We start from the raw sequence: 23,695 nt of genomic DNA, 5'->3' as shown, positions 1-23,695 counted from the left end.
AGACTCCACAGAGGAAAACTGTCCCATATCAAATACTTGGCAGTAAAGCTAAAGTGAGGAACTGCTCATTAGACAAGTTCATTATTATTTTTTTTCTAAACTCAGGTTCTGCTAAATTGTAAAGGGGAAGAAAAAAAACAAACCCTCTTTCCAAAAAGAATCGCAATTAAGTCGAAAAATGAATAGGCACCCTGCACTGGTCTAAACATTTTTTTAATTATTATTATTTTTTATTTTAAAAAAAGAATATGTCTAAATAGATGTATAAAGTAGACCTGCTAGCTGAAAATGTTCTTGTTATGCATCTTCTTTCTGTGAAGGAATGCCCTTTCTCTGTGGAAATCATACCATTTTATGCTGGATAAAGCCCAAAGCATCATTTAGTGCGAATGACTGCTGGGATTCTTTGACTGGAAAAGGTAACAAGTTAGTGACTTTGACACTGCAGGTATTATAATTAATTCCATTTTCATGGTTTGCTATTAAATCATTTTTCACATTGTTCTGTAATATACTGTTAGATGAAACACATTGTACTAAGATTGTTTAATGAAATTGTAAGCGTTACAGTTCTAAATATACATGTTTTAAAAAGAAATCCCACTTCGCTTCTGTAACTTCTCCTGTTTTCTTTGAGGGAGCGATTGTTTCATCTATTTTAGCCAAAGCTACTTTAGCAGAAAAATATTTTTCTAAACTTAAATGAGGGGGCGTATTTAGAATACGAGTCCAAAGCGTTCTCTTCCTGTATCTGACAGGGGTTGCCTCTTTCTGGAACAGAGCTGCCCGGCATCCGCAGGGGAGCCACCTCAGGGCTGCTGCTCTTCAGGCTTTGAGTAGCTCCACAGCCACCAGCGCAGCACACGGACCAGCACTTCCAGCTGCCTGGGCCCCAGTCTTTGTTCAGACTCCGGCTGTGTCCCCTCCGGGTCCTGTCATGGCCAGGAACCGCGGCCCAGCGGCGCTGTCCTGAGGAGACACGAGAAGGGTTGAAGAAGCGAGCATGGCCCTGGCTGCAGAGGCCAGGTGATGGCACAGTCCGTGCCAAGGAGCGCATTGCGGAGAAGGGGAGACCAGTAATACTGAAAGTGCTTCATTGTGGGGTCTGTCTTTCTGGCAGCCATTCCCTATCAAGAGGGATGCCATCCAGAGGAACCTGAACAGGCTTGAGAGGTGGGCCCAGGCAAACCTCATGAAACTCAGCAAGGCCAAGTGTGAGGTCCTGCACATGGGTCAGGGTAATCCCAGGCACAAATACAGGCTGGGTGGAGAATGGCTTGAGAGCAGCCCTGAGGAGGAGAAGGACTTGGGGGTGCTGGTGGACGAGAAGCTCAACATGAGCCAGGAATGTGCACTTGCAGCCCAGAAAGCCAACTGCATCCTGGGCTGCATCAAAAGCAGCGCGGCCAGCAGGTCAAGGGAGGTGTTTCTGCCCCTCTACTCTGCTCTGGTGAGACCCTGCCTGGAGTACTGCATCCAGCTCTGGAGCGCCCAACATAAGAGGGATACAGACCTGTTGGAGTGAGTCCAGAGGAGGACCATGAAGACGATCAGGCGTCTAAGAGCACCTCTCCTCTGAAGACAGGCTGAGAGAGTTGGGGTTGTTCAGCCTGGAGAAGAGAAGGCTTCGGGGAGACCTTATAGCAGCCTTCCAGTACCTAAAAAGGCCTCCAGGAGAGATGGGGAGGGACTCTCTATCAGGGAGTGTAGTAACAGGATGAGGGGTGATGGTTTTAAACTGAAAGAGGGGAGATTTAGATTTGATACTCTTTCCTGTGAGGGTGGTGAGACACTGGAACAAGTTGCCCAGGGAGGTTGTGGATGCCCCGTCCCTGGAAGTGTTCAAGGCCAGGCTGGATGGGGCTTTGAGCAGCCTGGTCTAGTGGGAGGTCCCCCTGCCCATGGCAGGGGGGTTGGAACTGGATGGTCTTTAAGGCCCTTTCCACCCCAAGCCATCCGACGACTCCACAATGACCGGCCCGGCCCGGCCCGGCCCCGCCCCTGGCGGGAAGCCTCCGCCTCCTGCCCGGGCGCATGCGCGGGTTCGCGGCGTGCCCGCCCCTGCGCTGCTGCTGCTCCGCGTCTACGCGCGCCGGCACCGGCTCCACGCGTTCCTCACGTGGGGCCGCCGCCATGAAGTTCGCGTACCGGGTGAGTGACCGGGGACCCCGCCGGCGTGGGATGGCCGCCCTCGCCTCCCACTCCCGCCTCCTTTAACCGCCCCCTTCCTCTCCTCGCAGTTCTCCGGCCTGCTGGGCACCGTCTACCGCCGCGGGAACCTCAGCTTTACCCGCGATGGCAGCGCCCTCATCAGCCCCGTCGGGAACAGGATCTCCGTCTTTGACCTGAAAAAGTAAGCCCGCCCCGGCGGCTGCCTCCCCCCCACCCCCGGCTCCCGTCAGGCCCGCCGGCCCCTGCCCGAGCCGCCCGCCGGCGGCGGGGGGAAGGGGGCAGGAGGAAGGGCCTGGTACTGCCAGCGCTGTTTTTTGTGGGGGGTGTAAAGCTCCCAGGGGCTTGTGGAGCCCGGCCCGAGGGCGGCACGGCGGCAGCGTTGTCCGTGGGGTGGTGGCTCGGGGGGGAGCGGTGCTCCCTGCACGCCCGGCTGCTGCAGCCCTACGTGAGGAGGCGTGGGGGTGCAGCTGGCGTGGGCTGGGGGGCTTCCAGAAAGGTTTTGTCTGCCCAAAATGACCTGAAAAGTTTCTGGCTTAGCGTTAAAAGGTAGAAGCCTGCCTAGTGGAATAGTTTGTCGAGGTGTTGCACGGTGCGGATTTTATGCACGTAGGTCCCTGGGGAGAACAGCATAAGATGTATATAAAAACGTGTTTTAGAAACAAAGAGGTTTGCAATTGATCCAGTCCTGTGGTTTCTTGGTGTGCTTCTGTCTTGTGCTGTCTCTCATATATGGCAAAGCCTAGACTGTCATCTGCCTTCTCCTATAGGCCGGAGTTGTGATTGATGCTCGTTATGCTGGGATTCTGGTCAAGAGCCTCTCTCTTACATAGTTGGTGCCTATGGGATTGTGACAATTAAGGACAGTCATGGGGGTTCTACCTCTAAGTTCTTTCAGTGGCTTTAACATAGGTATCAAACCATATTTCATTGATTCCGAAGATTACTTTTATTTTTACATCCTTGTACCCAATTTACTGTTTTATCTTTTTCTTGCAGTAATAAGTGCGAGACGTACCCATTGGCTACGCGGCTTAATATTGTGTGTGTGGGGCTCTCTCCAGATGGGACTCTTGCCATACTAATTGATGAAGGTACTTTCGTAAAGGAGGCATTTGTTTTATAAAAGAATGAAATAAAAATATAGGCTGAAGAGGAAAGTCTGTATTGCTACGTATTCAGCTTTAACACAAATTAGAAGTACTCTACTTTAATAATTACATTAGAATTTCTGGGGAAGGTATCTTTATTTACAGTACTTAGAAATTATTTACAGAATGTAGAACGTGACTTGTAATTTTAATTGTATTTTTCATCTTAATATTATTCAGTGTACTGTATTGAAAAGTTTCCAAGGAGGTACCTTCCCCCTTCCTCCCCTTTAAGGAAAGAAATTGAGCTTGCTAGGATTATGGTTTCTTTGGGAACGGGATTATTTCCATGATCCTTCTTTTTCTGCCGTTACAGAGGGAGCTGCCTTGCTTGTCAGTTTGATTGGTAAATGTGTGATTCATCAGTTTTATTTTCACAAGCCAGTTCACAGTGTCAGCTTTTCACCTGATGGCAAGTAAGTAAAATGTGCATGCTTTAGAACAAAACAAGAGAAATAACCCCATAAACTAGTTGTAGTTAAGGTATTCTGGCCAATCAGGGGACAATACCTATTGATTAATGTAGGCGAGATTTTGAACTGATCGGGGTTACTTTGTAAAGTTGAGAGGAGAAGAAAAGCAAAGCCTTGGAAACTGGTAGTGTCAGAAAAGTTGCCTGTCACAGGTATTGTCTGTCTGTGGTAGGACTCTCAGAAACACAGAAAACTTGTTGTGAGTCTTAACTGTTTTTAATGTATTGTAGATAAGGTGAAAGAGGCCATGACAGGGGCAGTCAGGGCTGCAGAGTTGCATGATGGCACTCATGGTGGTGCAGTTTCACTGCTGACTTGTGTTAGTCTAGTGCAACCGTGCTATTAAAAGAGGCAGCTCTCTGAATTGAGTGCTGCTTTTCGCATCCCTTGACTGCACAGTTGCTGAGCCAAAGCGAGGTGACGTGAATGTTAGAGGCCTTAGAAGGGTGAGAGGAGAAAGTGTGGAGTTCCCCTTTTGGTGCCATTCCTCAGTTGGATTGACTTAAAAATGATCATGAATGAGTGTTTGCTTGAGAGTTGGAGTCACCGTTCTGTGTTAGGGAATTATACTGGCAAAAGGACAAGATTAGAGGGTATGTGTAACAGGGATGCAGGTGCTCTGTGTTTGTGAAAGTGGCCAGTATATGGAGTGAAGAGAAGTTGAAATAGAATATTGTGTTTTGAATGTTTGAACTTTTTCTTCCTTTGTGAGAATTAGGTGACAAGTATTTCACTATTCAATTTAAGTAATTTTTACTGAATGTTTTCTGTTTTACAATGCATAAGGTATACCTTTGTTCACAAAATTGGGGCATAATATTAATCTGCAAATAACTTTTTAATTCAAAAGCAATCCATGTTTATTACTTCAGTGATGCAAAAACCTTTTTAACATCTTTTTGTTACATTCGATTGCAATCTGTACTGAACAGTTGTTTGCTTTAACAGCTTTGTGTGCAATTACACTTTTTTCCCCCCCATATGACAGGAAATTTGTGATTACAAAAGACAATGTTGCTCTTATGTATCATGCTCCTGGGAGAAAACGAGAATTTAATGCGTTTGTTCTGGACAAAACTTATTACGGTCCATATGATGAAACAACTTGTATCGACTGGACTGATGATTCCAAGTGAGTCTTTAAATTAATGCACTGTCTGCCTGCTCACATTGTTAATATTTGTATGCGTGTTGCAGTCCCATCTTGAATGAAAAAAAAAGCTATAGTTAGGCAGACTAGACAGTATAAAATAAGCATGTATTAGGGATTAACAACACATTTTTTCTTGAAAATGCCTAGTTATCATAAAAGGAACATGTTTTAGGAACGTGAGTGTGATTGACTGTTTTAATGTATTTAATCCCACCTATCTTTGTTAGAGTTGCCAACTTCAGTTTACAACTCTTGTATGTGTAAAATTACTTTTAAAGGGGTGAGTGGTGTCTTGCCATTCAGAACGTTCTCCACCCACTGAAGGGTTTTTCAAACCAGTGTTCTAATTCAAATTGCCTTTTCTTTTGTAGATGTTTTGCAGTGGGGAGCAAGGACATGTCTACATGGGTGTTTGGAGCAGAACGATGGGCAAACTTGATCTACTACTCACTTGGAGGGCATAAGGATATAATAGTAGCCTGCTTTTTTGAAGAGAACAGTCTAGATGTATGTATAATTATGCGACATTCTTGAATTTTAGTATTAAAATAGTTGAAGCAGAATCTTACCTGTAGGTAAGGATGCTGACTATTTTAATAATATCTCAGAATTTAGAAAATATGTAATATGTCTCTCGACTCCTCTACTATGATTGGGAGCTTAAAATTCCATGATGGTTTGAAGAAGTAAACTTTAGAAGGAGATTAAGTTATTTAAAATTGCTCCCCTCAAAAGTTTTAATTTTAAATAAGAAAAAATCAATTAGCTGTAATGCCAACTGGTAATCAAGTTGCCTTCAGTCTTTTAAAAAATTATATGAGGGCGGGTAAAATAAATCACCAGTTCTCAGGACAAGTGAATTTTCCAGATGAAGGCAACCCGAATTCTGGAGGACAAAGTAATATATTATCCTAATGACAAGAGGGCAGACTTGCTAACCCTGCTGCAATTCTGTATTCATAGCAAGACAGCAAAGTACAAAACATAGGTATTACATGATAATTGTATGTTTGTGTTTTTGTATTCTAGCTGTACACAATTAGCCAGGATGCAGCGCTGTGTGTGTGGCAGTGTGATACAGAGCTGGATGGTTTGAAGCCTAGGCCCCCTAAAGATGCAGCTAGGGAAAAGAATACAGAAGAAAATGATGAAGAGTTTCTCGAGGAGCCAAAGGGTGAAGAAATTCACGGAAAAGCCAACCCAAGTGAACAAGAGACTAGAGATAAGGTTAAATATTCACGTGTTGCAAAGTAAGTGATTTTCAGTTTTCAAAAGACAGTTATTGTTGGGATTTACCATATTGGGCTTTTTTTTCCACCCTTTATCACTTATTCAAAGCAGTATAAAACTCTGCCCAGGATTTAGTAATTTACTGTAAACCCCATTTTAAATCATTTTAGTAAACACGTGTCTGTCATACCTTGACTATATGAAGGGCGATACCCTTCACCCAGAGAATAACAAGCCAGTATAATTTTAATAAGATAAGAAATACTGACTTACAGTGTATGTTTTAGCGGTTGAAAGTCAAAAAGTGTAGTGAGATCTTCAGTACAGTATCCTCTAGCTAAGTCAAAGCTAAGGCTTTGCGTTCTTGTACAGAGAGATTGGTTGACTTCAAGAGGTGACAGCAACATTTGATAAAGATAGCTCATCAGCCTTTTTGGCTTATGTCTCCAACATACTTGGAGATGTCTTCCTGAAGGATCTCCCTATCTGTCCGCATCAAAGGAGAGGTGGCTTACAAAGAATAATCCAGTTTAAAATAGTCGCAGCATTTAACTTTGCTTGAAGAAGGATAACGTTTGTAGACCAGGATGAATGTAGGGGCCAGGTGGGAAGACCTGACATTAGACTTCTGTTCTCAGTCTCTCTGACTCTAAAGAGAGTATACATACTCTACCCCAGCCCGGGTTGAAATTAGCCTCAGGAAACCTGACTTCCAGACTGAAGGAATTTAGAGAATACAACTATTGTGGATAACTTTTCAAATGCTCTTTTATTTGACGGTCATATGGTGCTTATCTGTTTAGTTCCAATAAGAGCTATAGCTACAAAGAAACTGAGAAAACCTTCACCAGCCATATAATATCTATGCCTATTGCTTCAATTCCTTCCTCTGTTTAAGAGGACTCACGTATAGAAGGATAACCAGTGAATTCCTGAGGGTCACTCATATTGGCATTAGGTGATCAAAAGAAGATGCACAGTGCAGTTCCTCCGAGATTAACTTTTAGTTGCTTTCATTGCATGTGATCAGGTGTTACTTCTGATAATCAGAGTATAGTAGCAGCTGTAAACGGTGAGGGAAAGAAGAGAGTTAGTTTTCACTAGCTATGCAAAGTACGTATATCTAGCGATTTCTGGAACTACTGCTTTTTAGTTTTATTGTAGGATAGCTTTATCAAAATATTTGACATATTGAAATGCAACTATAGCAGCATACTTTTTCTTTTGCATTCAGTGTGCTTTTTTCTTTGATGCCAGGTATTTTTTCAATAAAGAGGGAGATTTTAATAATCTGACATCTGCAGCTTATCACAAGAAAACACACCTTTTAGTCACTGGTTTTGCCTCTGGAATCTTTCATCTCCATGAGCTTCCAGATTTCAATCTGATCCACTCCTTGAGGTGAGGTATGGCGTTGTGGTTGGGTTTTTTTTTTGGTTTGGTTTTGGAGGGGGGTACGTTTCTGGTTGTCTGAGAACACACTATGTTTAGTACTGAAGGATGAATAATCGGAGCACAAAAATCTTAAACTTGAGTATCTATTCAGTATTGTAATTTCTGGAAAGGCAGAATCATAGTTAGATTGATGTAATAAATACCATACAACTCCATTCCATGTCTAATTATGGAAAAGTGAGGTCTGAATGAGGAACTCCTGAGTTGTTGGCTATACATTTCTCCAATGCTTTGAACTTCATGTTGGCAGTTTCTTTGTAGAAAATAAAGGTAGTGTCTGAAAAAAAGAGTTCTGCATATGTAAAACTATCTGGAAATTGTCTCTAAGTTGAAAAATAAAAACAATTATTTTCCATTGCTGTATGATGCTAGCAAAATAATGCATAACTTTGTTGTACAAAAAAATTGTTGTTTTTTTTCTGGAATGTGTGGAGTTTTAATCTGTGCTGGCAAGTACATCTTTATTTGGGATGTAGATACTCTGTCTTTATTCCAAATAAGGCAGTATTGTCTATTTGATGTTTTTGAGAATAATAAAGGAAAGAATTTTGATGTTACAGTGGTAGAGAAATTCAGTAAGGTAATCAAAGAACTTGCTTGAACAAAGGAAGTAAACCCTAGATTTGCAGTTTTATCACACAAGGCGTGAAAACGCAATTTGTTTATTGGGTCATTCTCTTCCTTCAGTATTTCAGACCAAAGGATAGCTTCTATTTCTATCAACTGTACTGGTGACTGGATTGCCTTTGGATGTTCAGGTTTGTAAATTCTTTTGGTCTGTAATCATGGAAAAATAAGGAATGTTGTGGGCGTGCAAGCCCAAATTTCTCTTACTCTTCTTGACTCGAGGTGTTAAACTTTTGTTAATTTATAGTCTCATCTCTCTAGTGTCTAGATATAGTAAAGCAAGTCCTCACAGAATTCTTACGAGTCAGGGAAATACTTTGCTAACAGATGTTAAAAAGGAAAAGGAAGTGATTGCTCTTAAACCATATATGAAAACTCTAGCAGAATTAGGATAAAGCCCTTATCCCTTGAATATGACTTATCCTTAGTGTAGTTCATAATACGCTTTCATTCTGGGCTGTCTCTCTTCCTTTGCTGCTTATTGCACAGCCTTTTACGAAGCTACTTGGATGTTGCAGCATTCCCACCCAGTCCATAATGGTTTGCGTGGTAACCAAGATTATATGCAGCCCTGGTTTTCTTTCCAGGTAATTTATTTTAAAAAGTAAGAAGTTACCATCTCCTTTGTATTGGAAAGCCTAAGGTTAGCTTGGGTATTCCGTGCGGTGACCAGTAAATAAGGCCAGTTGCCAGTCAGATAGTTATGCTATCAAGATGAAAACACACTGTTCAGGCTTTACATTACTCTTCTGTCACTGTTTTTGAAACACAATTTTGATTTGCGTTACGTACTTTAGATTTAAAAAAAAATAAAAATTTATGAATTGACATAAACATGAAAATACAGTTTTGCCCTGGAATGCTTCTGATTTGTGTCTGCTTATCAGCATGCATCTATTTGTTACCAAAGCTGGTTTATAGCATTGCTGTTGTAGTACTGAGGATGTTAAACCAAGTAACAACTCTTGATTGTCGAGGAAAGTTTGAACTTATAAAATGAAAAGGGCTTTTATTGGGATTGATATGTGCATAGTGCAACCTGTCTGCATAAACTTTTTTTAATGCTGCATGTAATTATGTGTTTCGCGGCTTGCATTTGCAGGGTCTCATAATTGTATTCATCATTCTGGTTTATTATTTGCATGTGTTTGTAGGTTTGGGTCAGCTCCTGGTGTGGGAATGGCAAAGCGAGTCCTACGTGCTGAAGCAGCAGGGGCATTTCAACAGCATGGTTTCGTTAGCGTATTCTCCAGATGGACAATACATAGTCACTGGAGGGGAGGATGGGAAAGTGAGTGAAGCTGTATTTCTGAAGTATGAACTTAAATCTGAATAACACAGTTAGCAGATTCAGTTTCCATTTTATGTAGAAAGATCTGTTACTGTAACTGATAAATATTATTCTTAATATAAAATTTTAATTTTTTGTCCTTTCCTTGAATGTTTTGATTTTTCTCTAGAGCATATGTAGTTTGATTTATTATTACTGCTATCCTCTGCAAATTGCATCACTTACCCTTTTTAGCAGGTGATTCTTTTAATTATTATAGACACAGTCACCGTAAATACAAAAAGATCTAATTCATCAAATCTTAATTTATGTATGCTTGTGGTGATTCCATGTTATTTTTAGATGAATGAACTTCAGTCATCCAAACTCATGCCCTTTTAATAATTGGTTTTGATGTTAAATTGATTTCACGTTATTTATAAAAGTGCAATTCCTAAACAGATATTTCCAAAATGTACTATTGCAGAAGCTTGGGGTTTTTTAAAGAAAAATTAGCTTCTCGTGGATTACTTGTATTGAAATGGTAGGCTGTGTGTACAGGTACTGTTGTTTTGTCATGGTTTTTTTTTTTTTTTTTAAAAAAGATGTTTGATAGAGTAATCCCACAATCTCTTGGCATGTAAATGGGACTAAGATAGTATCTTATTTCCTATCAAAACTTCTGAATGTCAGAAAATAGACCTGCTACTTCCTGGTTTCTGCTATTCAGACTCAAAATTGGCCAAATCCCAGAAGTCTCAAACGGCAGATAGCTCAACAAAGACTGAAGGATCATCTCAATTGTAACTTTTGGAATGGCTTCACAGTTGGTTTTGAATTTGACGCTTGTCTTATCTGTGGACGGTACAAAGCTTGGGAGCCTGAGATGCTCACCAAGTGCTGTAGCTTTCCTTGAAAATAAACTTTGTTGCAAAATTTTTTTTTCTATCTCCATTTAGTTTCATGCTGTATACGTGTCTTTAGGGGCTTAATAAGCTGTGGCCTGTTTGCCTCACTTGCACAGAATTCCTTACTGATGGTACTGAAAGTCCTTTATGCTACTGCCGAGTTCTAGGACTAACTTTTCTTTACTCTTCTGTTGCCTTACCCTTACTTTCTCTCTGAACGGATGATGGACATTTCTAAGAAGGCTTTTCTTGTCTCCCTTGCAGGTGAAAGTGTGGAACACTTCAAGCAGCTTTTGTTTTGTCACTTTTACAGAACATACTAGTGGTGTAACTGCCGTAACTTTTACTTCCAATGGTTATGTCATTTTGAGTGCTTCCCTAGATGGCACAGTGCGTGCCTTTGATCTACACAGGTAACTCTTACAAAGCTTTTGTGTATCATTTAGTCTTCAGTCTGGGGAGAAGGCACCTGTTTAATAGAATGTTTGCCATAGTTTTAGTGGTTGAGCCATTACAATACAACTGTACAGATTCTAAAGAATGGACATATGCTATGTGATATAAGAAAGCTCTTCTGTTTGAGTATTTTTGGCTGCTATTACTGCAGAGCTGTTCATACCTTTTTTGAATCTTGGAATCATGCTGAGGTGTTGCATCTAATTTTATACAAAGAATATTTTTTCTGTAGATAGTTTGAAAGACTACAGAAAGTAGATAGTAAAATTAAATCCTTTTTATAATATGTTCATAAAACATATGTTTAAGTCTACCTAAAATGTTTTCATAATTTATTTTCACATTTACAACAGATACCGCAATTTCCGTACCTTTACTTCTCCGCGACCAAGTCAGTTCTCTTGTTTAGCTGTGGACTCCAGTGGCGAGATTGTATCAGCTGGTTCCCAGGATTCCTTTGAAATATTCATCTGGTCAATGCAGAGTGGGAGGCTGCTAGATGTAAGGACTTGAATTTAACACATAATATAGATCGTGATGATACCAAGTAACTTTGGGATTAGTTGGAGGGCTTCAATACAACCTGAAGTGTTTTGTTCTATTTATATTCAACAACTGGAGCTACGCCATAGTACTCTTGGCAACTTTTGATTTATTGCACAGAGGCTCTCCTGGATGCATGTGGGAAGTGGTTTTTGGAATTTTTAAGTAATGAGCTCTTTGTCGTGAGAGTCTGTTATCGTTTGAGAAACCCACAACAATTTATTGTTGTTTAGACAATTATTCTATCACTTGATGACTCCTCCCTACCCAGGAAGGGGAATTGCGGGGGAGGGGGGGGGGAAACAAGGAAACCTGGGAGTTTAAATATAAATAGATTTAAAAGAATAAGACTAAATGATTAACACTAATAATACTAAAGAACCAATATCGATCCCAATACCAATCTAAAATATACAAGGATTAAACTCAGCCAATTCTATCATCAGGAAACCATGCACTCCTAGCAGTGGACAGGAAATATCGGACACTGTGAGCACTACGGCTTTGGGAGAGAGGGAAGGGCTCAGGGGTCTGGCACCGGGGTAACAAGTTCTCAGGATCGCAGTCATCAAGGAAGAGAGAGAACTCCTCAGCCAGCTTTCTCATTTATATTGAATGTGATGTTCATGGTATGAAATAACCCTGTTGGCCAGCTTGGGTCAAGTGCATGGCTCTTACTTCTCCTCATCCCCGCACCTGGCAAGGCTCGAAAACACAGACCTAGAAACCGGCATACCATAGCTGGCTGTCAAGTAAATATTTTCACAAATTCAGACACTAGAGTCTTCTAAAAGTGCAGTTTTCCCAAGCATTGGAAGACACCTAACTGCAAAGTAAAATTACTGAAAGAGAAAATAGTTCTGTGTCGGTCAAACCAGGACATTGTCTTTCCTCTGGTAGTTATTCAGAGGTGTTGTTTTCTACAGGTAATGAAGAAATTGTAGGTGCTCTCCTAAGATCAATACAGATTTCATTTGTATAAGGTTCTTATTATGTAGGGCGAGAAGATTATTGAGTTAAATCCCCACTGTCTTGCTGCTAGTTTAAAAAGCATTATCTTCAGAGTAGATTTAATAAGAGGGACACGGTACTGAGCAAATCAAACTCCTTTGCTATTTTCAATTCTTCAGCATTATTGTTCATCTTGTACAAGTAGGTGAACTCGGCTATTCATGTATTTAATTTGGCATAGCTGTTGAATACCAATCACCGTAGTAACCCATCATTTTCTTGGCTGAATCTCCAGAGTTTTGAGTTTACTTTCGTTCCTTGATTTCTTCTGAGAGGAGTAGTAGCTCCATGCTATAAAAATCTGTATTACTGTTATTCGATTCACAGTTTTTATTAGTGTGTTTTCTCAAATGTTTTCAGCTGCAGGATGTACTGAATTCTCACAGCAATGACTTGCTTTTTCACGGTTAGTCTGATTGTTCCAATAAGGGGGCGGGGGGGGGGAGCACACCCTATTTCTAAGTCTTGGTCTCCGAAGAGACTGTATGTATGCGTAAGAGTGGCTGTGGATGCCTAAGCCATGCACTTTTGTGCATTTTTTTTAAAACTTGTGAAAATAAAAACTTGAAAAACACTGGTATGTATCATGCCACGTGTCCAGAAGTGACCTCAGGCATGTGTGGACAAGTTAGGCGTGGTTTCATTGTTGTATTTAGAGTTTAATGAATGCAGACTACATGTATTTCAGTTTCTTTCACTTACTCTGTCTTATCTTTTCTTCTTTTATTAGGTCTTATCAGGTCATGAGGGCCCCATCAGCAGTTTGTCCTTTAACCCAATGAAGAGTGTTCTAGCTAGTGCCTCTTGGGATAAAACTGTCAAGTTATGGGATATGTTAGACAGCTGGAGAACTAAGGAGACGCTAATATTGAACTCGGATGGTAACCTTTATTTCATCTTATATAAAATATAAAAATATTACCAAAAGTAGTTCAAGAATGAACAACAGAATGCAGAGGTGGTGTTCTTGACGAAACCCAAAGGTTGAGATAGTTCTCTATGGTATTAGTTAACAGTGCAAGAAATCTTTTTTTATTTAATACTAACTCTAGCTTTATAATCAGTGGAGTTGTCCAGAGAAAACATACAATCATACTTGTTACTCTTAAGCTTTTTCTGGTATTTGAGATAAGATCCTAGAAAATGTAGGGTACTAGAAAAAGATCTGACTGTGTTTTTAACTGTTAATTAAATTCTTTGCAGTTCTTGTTGTTGCTTTCCATCCTGATGGGAAGGAGCTTGCAGTTGCGTCTTTGAATGGACAGATAACATTTTGGGATCATGAAAATGCAGTGCAGACTGGCTCAATTGAGGGAAGGCATGATCTTCAGATGGGAAGGAAGGAGCTTGATAAAATAACTGCCAAACAAGCAGCCAAGGGAAAGTAAGTAAATGAGATTGCAGCAAAGAGAGAGGTGCTTTTGCTTCTGAATTGTTTCTTTCTATTTGGTTTTTACATTAAGATTTCAGAGTGCATCTGCTGTTCAAATATTTTGATTCTGATGATGGATTTTAAAAGATTGCCTGATGACATCTGGATGGATCCTTTTTTTCTTTTGCTGTGTTCACCTACTGATCAGCATCATTCAGAGTATCTGTTCTCTTTCATCAGTTACAAACTTGGGTTGCCAGCATAATATTATGCTTCTCATGACTAGTTGTTCATTGACTAAATGTGATAAGTTTTTAAGTGGATATCGTGTTATGTAGGTACTAGTATGTAACTACTGGTTTGTGGGAACTGTTGAGTTTTTTAAAAAATGTAAATATACTCTGGGTTTTATTACATGTTAGTATGCATGTGGAGTAATGCTTAAAGGCAAATTGAATTTGTGTGCTGTCAAAAAGTGTAAGAAAGAAGTCAGGTGTTTCATTCTTCTCTTTTTCCTTGAACGCTCTCCCCCCCCCCTTTTTTTTTTCCCCCTACTGTTCCCCTTCAAAACAAAATGAAGAAAGGAAACAATGACTTTTTGGGGAAAAAAATGTTTTGTTTTTTTTTTTGATGATGAGCTTTCAACCATTGTTTAAAACATATCATGACATTGGTTTTTCTGTAGCTCTTGTGACCATTCTTAGTGTTGTATAGGGCTTAGTTGAGAGCTCATTCATTGAGCTGTGACTCAGAATCAGAAAAATGGAAGTATTTCAAAAGCTGTTGAAGTTCTGAATTGTTTGTGATTCATAGTAAAGCACCGAGTACTTGTTTGTGGTAAACGGTTTTCTGTGTTAAGTACCTATTGTGTGAATGAAGATCTCTACTTTTTCCATGGAATGGCCACTCTTCTTTGCTTTCACACCATACTCATGTCATTTAGCTTGGATGTGGCAGTGAAATTAACTACTTTCTCTTTTTCTTTACTAGATCTTTTACTACTCTGTGTTACTCGGCAGATGGTCAGTCGATTCTGGCAGGTGGATTGTCAAAATTTGTCTGTATATATAATGTCAAGGAACAGATTCTTATGAAAAAATTTGAAATCTCATGCAACTTTTCTTTAGATGCAATGGAGGTATGTGACCACAGCAGTCAGTTTTTTTTTCATTTCCCCTCCCTGCCCCCAAGACTTCGGTTTTGGTACAACATTTCATTTAAGAGGGATTAATGAATGTTTTGTTAAACACGGGTTCATTTTCTTGGGTTTGTGCAGGAAAGTGTTAAGGAAATATTTATCAGAAAACAAAATTAATTCCTGACACTCAGCTAACTAAAGCCTTGCCAGATTGCAGTGTATTGGTATTGAATGAGCAGAACTCTTAAGCATAGTTAAGTCAGTTAGCACTTAACTTAAAACTGAAGAGAAACTATGAAAATTGAAATTATCACTAGTTTTGTACTAAGCTAACTTTCCCTGGGTATCAGTTGTTTGTGTTAGCAAAGACATGAAGGATTCTATTGTGGACGCAGAAGAACATCACTGACCTTTACAAACTCAGTTGCTGAATATTGACAAATGCAAAATTAAATCCCCTTGTAAGTAAAGTGAACTATGAAAAGCATCAGAAGGAAAAAATTCCAGTAACCCTTCTTAACGTCCCCTTACGTGGAATAATAATGATTGTTCCAGTGTTCATGTCGGGCTGTGTTTGACTGGTTCTAAATATATTTCTTTGACAACAGTGGTTTATGAAGCAGCCTTCGTTTATCCGCTGCCCTCTGTTGTGCTAGTGTAGCTCAACGTGTGGCTTAAAGGGACACCAGAAGTGAGCCAACAGGAAAAGAATCCTGGAGGGGATGGGTGTTTAAAAATGGGGGGTGGGGAGGTCCCTAAACATCATTTGCATGGCTGTCTGGCTATGCAGCGCTTACATTAGCATAGGGCAGTTATGGAACCTGAAGGGGAGGAAGAGTAGAGCTGCATCTGAGGAAATGGTGCGTCTCAAGTAGAACAACATTGTAATAATATGAAACTGCAGTCTAAACTGAGTTGTGCTGTTCTGAGGTGTTAAGACTGAGGCAGCCTGTTTCTCATCTGTGGTCGGACACTGTTGCCCACTGTTATGAAATTGACAGTTTTCTCCGTAATTTTGGAGAAACTTTTGGAAGAAAGTGCAAAGAAATAGTAACTAGGTAACTCGTGAATGTTATTGAGAATTTTCAGTTAATACGGGTGTTTGATAGGAGATTCGGTGCAGTGAACGGAACTTGCGTGTTTTTCTAGGAGTACTTAGATCGAAGAAAAATGACTGAATTTGGCAGCATGGCTCTGATTGATGAAGGGGGTGGAGGTGATGATGGTGTTGCTATTCCTCTTCCTGGAGTAAAAAGAGGTATGGCTTTGCTCTCTTGTCACCAGTTTCGTGTGGATGAAAACCTTTGACCTAGAGTTGATACCAGATAAGAAGGGTTTGAATTGTTCAGCTCAGTTCTAAAGTTAGGATTACGTGAATGTTCTGTAGCTGCAGGGATCTGTTACACAAGTGTTCAGCTGATGTATGGGTCCTTTTGCACAGCAGAAGCAACGGGAAACAGGAGGTACTGTGGTCTCCTGGATATGGAACCCAGCAGTCCTGATTTCATTTTCAAAGAGCAAAATTCAGTCCCACCACTTATTTCACCTGTAAGAGCTCTTGGACTTGGACTGTCCCTTACCCTGTCTTTAACTCTGGCCAGGTTTTGGCATGTTTCACATTATTTTTCAGCATCATGATAACAGCATAGTTAGAGTTGATAGCTAGACTGTGAACTTTTGGTGAATATATTAAATCACTTCTAAACTTGTCTTTCAGGTGACATGAGTTATCGACACTTTAAACCAGAAATAAGAGTGACTTGCTTGCGATTCTCTCCCACAGGTGAGTATTGACAACTAATGTAGGATTTTTATATTCTGTGTAAAACAAGTAAAAGAATAGAGCATTGGAGGAATAATAATGAAGTATAAATGCCTTGGAGATGGTATCTCCAGATGCTCTGCAACACTGATAGGTTTGTAGTCTAGTTTCTCATGCAGTGGGTAGTTAGGATACTTAAGTGTACATCAGTTTCAGATGGTATTTTTAACAAACGTCATTGCTGACAGGTCTGTCCATTATGCACGGTTTTCAGTCTTGTCCACTTCTTGTAAGCAATGAAGAGTCATCTGTTTATCATTACTCTTCTGTTTCCATCCTAGAAAACCCAGCTGTGTGCTTAAATATTGTTACTTTTCTTCTAGGACGAAGCTGGGCAGCCACCACCACAGAGGGTCTTCTTATCTATTCACTAGACTCTGGGCTAATTTTTGATCCTTTTGAGCTAGATATTGATATCACACCCAGCAATATACACAAAACACTGCATCAGAAGGAATACACTAAGGCTATCATCATGGCCTTCAAGCTGAATGAAAAGAAATTAATTCAGGAGGTCATAGAGGCTGTACCTAGCAATGAAGGTAAGTGTATCTTCCATAAAATTTGAGTGAACTAGCTGGAAACACACATGTGTAAGCCAAATAAGTTGAACTATAAAGGGCAGAGCTTAGTTGGTGGGGGGGAGGTTATAACATTGATATTTAAGGACTTGCTACTGTAGCGGAAGACTAAAGAGGAGGGGTGGTCTTTTGTAAAAAAAAAAAAAAAAAAAAAGTAGACTTCTTGGATTAAACTTATGTTTAAATTTTACTGCGTGCTTGTCTAGTGACTTTTGAACACGGAATTTGATCAGGTCTGGATATGCAGGTAAAGTTTTTGGGTGTCAGTTCTCAGAAGCAGCTGATGTTAGAGTGGCACAGCAAGTTTAACATGAGTTAGCAGCGTGCCTGTGTGATGAAGGCAGTCAGATGGATACTGGGCTGTACTATCACGGATGCAGTCAGCAGTTTGGGGAAAGTGATTTGTCTTCTCTATTGAGTGCTTCTGAGACCACATCAGAGTACTGTGCCTAGTTTTGGGCTTGCCAGTACAAGACAGCCATTGATACTCTGAAGCATCTGGTGGAGGGTTTGGAAAAGGATTGGAGGGCCAGAGTGCATAACAGCTGAGGAGAGGCTTAAGAGACCTGGGTTGGTTCAGTTTTTAGAAGAGAAGAGAAATATTTTTATTGTCTTCAAGTCCCTAATGGGATGTTAGAGAAGGCAGAACCAGACTTGGCGTTGCACAAGAGGCAGTAGACTTTCTGCAACATGAGAAATTATGACTAGATATTAAAACCATCAGTATTATGTTGAGGGTAGTCAAATACTACTCAAATATCCACTCAACTGGATAAAGCTCTGGGCCAGCTGCTCTAAATTAGTGTTGCTTTGGACTGCCAAAATTTGGCGCAACTCTGTAACTGTCAGCCCTTAGAAGTTCTGATGATTTTTGTTCCTTTAGTTATAGTGTTTGTTAAATTCATCCCTCTAAACAAACATAAATATGGTCCTTATAGAGGGCTGTGTTCACAGAAACCAAACAGATTATTGGTTAAGTGCCAAGTTCTATCTAATAAAAGACAGATGCTTTCACAATTGTGAAGTCAGAAACAAAAGGAACAGGTAAGGTGTTACTTAGCTTTGGAGGACATTTACTGAAGTCATTCTTTAGCGCCCTTTTCATCATTTTGATAATTTTCATTAGCTATATGTGGTAGACACAATCTTAAAAATAAACTTTCAGTAGTGTATTATGGAGTAATGTAGTTAACTTCATAACTGCATTAACAGTTCCGTCATAGTAACCTCGAAGTATGTTTTCTTAGCCTTACCTCAACTGTTGTTACCCCAGTGAAAGGTATTGATTTCCTTCCAGTGTTTCATGTGTAACAAATAAAAATTCCTTTTATCTAGTTTAAACACGCTGTAGTCTGAAATCAGATGTGTTGCCAGCCAGCTGCTTTGTAGGATTTTCTTTCTTATTCCCTAGGTGGCAAGCCTGATAATTACACGTCAGGGTAAATCATCTTTTTGCATAACTTTGTTGGCATAATGGCATTTGCCTCTGGCAAAACTTAGCGCTGTTTTACTGAAGTTAACCAAAACTCCATGCACACACGCGAGACTGGGTAGGTAGGCAGGTGGCAAAACCTCAGGAGCAGAGGAGACTTCATGGAAACTTAATCCACTGTTAACAAATGAATGTGTGCCTGTTTCTTTAAAAGCAGAAAACTTTTTTCACAGTTGAATGTTACTTAGGCCAGTTGAAGTGGCTGCAGAGAATAGGAGTTGATTATTTTTGAGAGGACTATATATAAGGTCATCATAGTTACATGCGAGATTATTTTGAAAGCTTATAAATCATGCCGCTTTGTGGTGCGCAATTGCTAACAGCATTCAGACGTTTCCTCTGTGAGCAGGCGACTTTGCTGTCTTTTCAGGTATCCTTTATTGCCTCTGATTATTATGCCTAACTAGTTCCACTGAATACATAAATTTGTATGAAGTCAGAAGCAACAAGACTTCAATAAAGTCTAGTTACACCGAAAGAGGAGGAAAGGGTGGAAGTAGAAGTTCTGAAGGAGGGATGGTGGGGAGGGTATTCTGGTAGGAGGAGGAACTTGGGGGGAGGGGGGAGTTAAGTTCTTACGTTTAAATACAGGATTGATTGGAAGGTTCAAAGAGGAAGGACTTGTCTCCTGAGAGACTGTGGTACTGTACTCTGAAATACAATATTAAATATCAAATAGTTACCAAGGTGGTGCTTTCTTCTCCATCCCTATATGCTTTCCTGTGGTCTCTCTCATGTTATTCCAAATAGTTATTAAGAGTTATTAAGATACTCTTAATATCTATGGGCTTTTTTCTTTCTGCACAGTTGATGTTGTCTGTTCATCGCTCCCGGACCTTTATGTGGAGAAAGTATTGGAGTTCCTGGCCTCTGCATTTGAGATATCTTGTCATTTAGAGTTCTATCTTATTTGGGCTCATAAGTTACTCATGCTGCATGGACAGAAACTGAAAACAAGGTGAGATGTTGTGAAAGTCAAAAAGCTGACAAGCATTTTATAATACCTGTCAGTTTGAGGTGTTTAATTAAGTTACTGACATTCTAGATAGATGCATATAGGACAATTAAAAGTACTTAATCTACATTCATTACATGTATGTTTAATAAATATTATTTAAATTCTTACATTTATTGATCAAATTTACATTTTAATTTCATACAGCTTCTTTCCTAACAAGTGTATATCATAGAATTTGTGAGGATAAATTGCAAAAACATTTTTCAAATATTACAGTTAAAACTGCGTAACTTGCTTACCCTATAAATGCATAGAGATTTCAAGAGTGATAGGATTTTGGCAATCGTGTCTTTAAACAATTACACATACTAAATATAACTGAAAGATGATGTGGAAGTACTGACTGCATTTTGTAGACTTGGCTTGTGATGACAGCATGTGCCTTCTAGCTTGTTAGTATTCTGCTTTCCTACATAGTTCTTTACAACTACATATGCCTGCTATACAAATTCTATTCAGCCCACCTATAAAGTATTGAGTTTATAGACTTTTGGGAACAAAAAAGGCAAATTTACAAATTTAAAATAAGCTAAATGAAAGGTAATCTGAGAGGGAGTCCTGCAGGTTGAAGAAACAGTGCGTTGTGTAACTCCTTGTTTCAACATGGGTATTAATATTTTAGTTACTGAAACGACTGGAACAAATTTTCTCCTTTTTGTTGCTGATGAAGTAGAAGAGGAAGATTTAAAACAAATTCTTCCTTGATCAGAAAGCAGTGTAGTACGTGGAAGGAACTGTCATCATTACAGCAAGCAGAATTAGTTCTTCAAGCTGCAGTTTGACATTGCGGGGGGGGAAGATTTCCGGCAGTAATGTTACTTGTTTTGAGGATAATCATTGAGGGCAGAGTCAAAAGCAAAAAGTTTTTGTTTATTTAATATTATCTTAAGACATTCATGCTTAGAAGTTAACATTTGTTAAAATTTTGAGAATATAGAAAAGTTCTAGATTTCTGTATGTAAATATAAATGGCACTGCAAGTTGCGTGTTTTCTCCATTCAAGGTCAGTGAAGCTGCTCCCTGTGATTCAGTTCCTTCAGAAAAGCATCCAACGTCATTTTGAAGATGTTTCCAAACTGTATGTATTCTTGTATTTAAGTTTAAATCAAAACCCTGAAAAAAGTGTGGAGTAATTTGGGGGATAATAGCATGGTATTAAAACTTTTGAGACGGTTTTCTTTTAGAGATGTTTTTATTTTAGGAGAGAAAAGGAATCTTGTTTCTAATATGTTGCTGTTTATTTTTACAGCTGTGAATGGAATATCTACAATATTAAATATGCATTGGCCATTTCAAAACAGCGGGGTATGAAACGCCTGGCAGAAGAAACATCAGTAGATGAAGACGACTTGGATTCTGACAGTGATTATCTTATGCAAGAAGTTCATAAAGACAATCTTACTTCCTAGTTACTCTTTGTGGGAGGGAGAAAACCTAAGAGTAATTTTATGCAGTGGTATTCACTGAGAATGAGCGGCCCTCATAGTGGCATATTTTAACTCTTTAACAGTGTGGATGGAGTTACATGTGAGTGATAGAAGTGGGGGAAATGTAGGATAGACAAAGTGCCATCCATGGTGTATTTGGTGTACCCTTTGGCCATAACAGCTTGACAGCATTGATTTCTTGATTGATTGATTTCTTCTTTTATTGATCCTGATTTAAAGTAAGACAAAAATGTATTCTTGTATCAGTGAAGTTAGAACTATGACTGGAAGAAGTGCATTTGTTATTAAAAATGCATTGTACATAAACTAAGTATTGTGAGTTATTTGTAATGCAGTCTGTCATACTTTGTGATGGACCTTTTTTTTCTTTTTTTTCTTTTTTTTAAAAATCCTTTTTAAAATCATTCTTAATTGGAGGTTGACATACTGCTCTCAACTTGCTTTAAATGTTGTTTTAATTGGTTTTAATACATACATATTACTGCAACACTGTTAGGAATAAGTGGACCCATTTTTCTTAGTTCTATAGCTTCCAAACCTGATGAAGTTTCAGTAATGAGGAGGATATACCCATAACAATGAGTATGGGGGGCGGGGGGATATTACTATGCTGTATAACTTCAGCAGAAGTTTAATTTATCTGAGAGACTGTAGTAAAAATTCATTTTCAAACTGTAAGAGGATGTGTTACAAGAGGTTGGTTTTTTCCTCATGAAAGCCCTTTCTCATCTTTTTTTTTTTTAATGTTTTTATTAACATATGAAAACTTTAAAACTCTTGGTTTCCTTCCTTTTGTGAATTGGCATGAGGCTTGGCTAGTAACAACAGTGAGATCCTGAACACATAGAACTATATCCATGCTTGTGATGCTTTCAAGCCACATGTTAAGAGGGCTCTGTTAACAAAGATACTGCAAATATTAATAATAAGCCAGAATTGATTTTTTTTTCAGTGTATTCTGTTCTTTTGGATTTGTTTTCCGGTCTCTTTTCACTCTTGGAAAAGAGGAGAGGTACAAATATTAAAAACTGCTAAAGGAAAAATAAAATCGAAAATATACAGCAGGCACATACAGTCCGTAGAATTTCAGTCTATAAAATGAAGATGCACTTGCTACTTAAATAAAACATAGTAAAGTGATTTGTTTTGGTTTTTTTATGGTAAAATGTCTAAAAATACCTTGAGTTGCTGGTGTCCCCTTGCCTCCTAACATTTTCATGGTCATGCCAAAGTTTCAGGGTCTCAGGGGTGTGAGGGAACTGGGCTGGAGCCATGCGTAAGCTTTGTACCCTAGGTAGGAGGGGGAGGCATAGGTGGGTAGGGAAGAAGAAAGGAAAAAAAAAAAATCCATCTTGGGGTCCTTGTAAAACTGAAGTGCTTAAGCTAATTTGAAAAACATGATTGTGTTACTTGACATGGTGTCAGGTTGTTGTTACTTCTTAATCCGTTTTACTATTTTTCATGCACACACTGTCTTTGCGTGCTTTTTTAAAGACCATATATTTTGCCCAGGCTGTAATCATTCCGGGCTTATTGCAGCAATAGCTTTGAGGCCTGTAAAATAGGAGTTGTGCTGTTTTATGAAGTGGGCTAAATTGATCACTAAATTTATATTTGTCTCTTGGGCTTACAGCGTTACAAAACACAGAACATGTAGAAAATGTGGCCTTTCAGAACACCAACTTTAAAATATGGTTTGGGGTTATTTTACTCTTCACATTCAAAACATTTCTGAAGATGAAAGATTCACAAAAAGTATGTTTTGGAAAGTGCAAGTACCTTGAGAGGAGGCGAGAAGGGCAGTGAAGCACCTCTTCTGGTATATGAGATAAGGACGTGTTCTACTCATTTTAGTCATTTTGCTTGAGCTATGATAATAAGCTTTTAGGTTACAAGGACGCATTTTATGATGTTTATGAAACCTAACAAACTTTTACATTATGCCTTTCTAGATTTGTAGGAAGAATAATGAAAACTAAATACCTGGTTTTATGTTGTACGTCCCAATCTGGGCTGAGGTGTTGGAGCAGGGCTGTGTCCCTGCCTTCCATGTATGCAAACTGGCGTCTGGGCTTAATTGGATCCGATCATAGATACAATAAGGGAATGGTTAGAGTTAGAAGAAGGGACCTTGAAGATCATCCAGTTCCAACCCCCCTGCCCTGGGCAGGGACACCTCCCACTAGACCAGGCTGCTCAAAGCCCCATCCAGCCGGGCCTTGAACACTGCCAGGGATGGGGCATCCACAACCTCCCTGGGCAGCCTGTTCCAGTGCCTCACCACCCCCACAGGGAAGAATTTCTTCCTGAAATCTCCCCTCTTCCAGTTTGAAGCCATTACCCCTCGTCCCATCACTACACGCTGCTATGAAAAGTCC

At 39.6% G+C, this 23,695-nt stretch overlaps 1 protein-coding gene across 1 annotated transcript; it reads left to right on the top strand.

Annotated features, from left to right (window-relative positions):
* The first annotated feature begins 2,035 nt into the window (after positions 1-2,035).
* On the top strand, positions 2,036-22,345 carry PWP2 (PWP2 small subunit processome component). The gene is made up of 21 exons (XM_063344543.1): positions 2,036-2,151; positions 2,241-2,353; positions 3,169-3,263; positions 3,637-3,736; positions 4,782-4,925; positions 5,318-5,453; positions 5,976-6,196; positions 7,434-7,577; positions 8,319-8,389; positions 9,413-9,549; positions 10,701-10,849; positions 11,246-11,393; positions 13,177-13,327; positions 13,650-13,830; positions 14,809-14,956; positions 16,106-16,214; positions 16,674-16,739; positions 17,102-17,320; positions 19,659-19,809; positions 20,873-20,947; positions 21,119-22,345. The coding sequence occupies exons 1-21, from the start codon at positions 2,134-2,136 to the stop codon at positions 21,276-21,278; spliced, it is 2,736 nt and encodes a 911-aa protein (XP_063200613.1). The 5' UTR covers positions 2,036-2,133; the 3' UTR covers positions 21,279-22,345.
* The last annotated feature ends 1,350 nt before the right edge of the window (positions 22,346-23,695 follow it).

This window comes from Chroicocephalus ridibundus, chromosome 1 (assembly GCF_963924245.1).
Source record: "Chroicocephalus ridibundus chromosome 1, bChrRid1.1, whole genome shotgun sequence".
Lineage (NCBI taxonomy): Eukaryota > Metazoa > Chordata > Aves > Charadriiformes > Laridae > Chroicocephalus > Chroicocephalus ridibundus.
This window is presented reverse-complemented; position numbering and strand designations above follow the sequence as displayed.

Excerpts from the sequence above, each read along its gene's own strand:
- PWP2 (XM_063344543.1), top strand. Across the intron at positions 3,737-4,781 it reads AGCTTTTCACCTGATGGCAA|GAAATTTGTGATTACAAAAG; the intron begins GTAAGTAAAATG and ends CCCATATGACAG. Across the intron at positions 16,740-17,101 it reads CTTGCGATTCTCTCCCACAG|GACGAAGCTGGGCAGCCACC; the intron begins GTGAGTATTGAC and ends CTTTTCTTCTAG.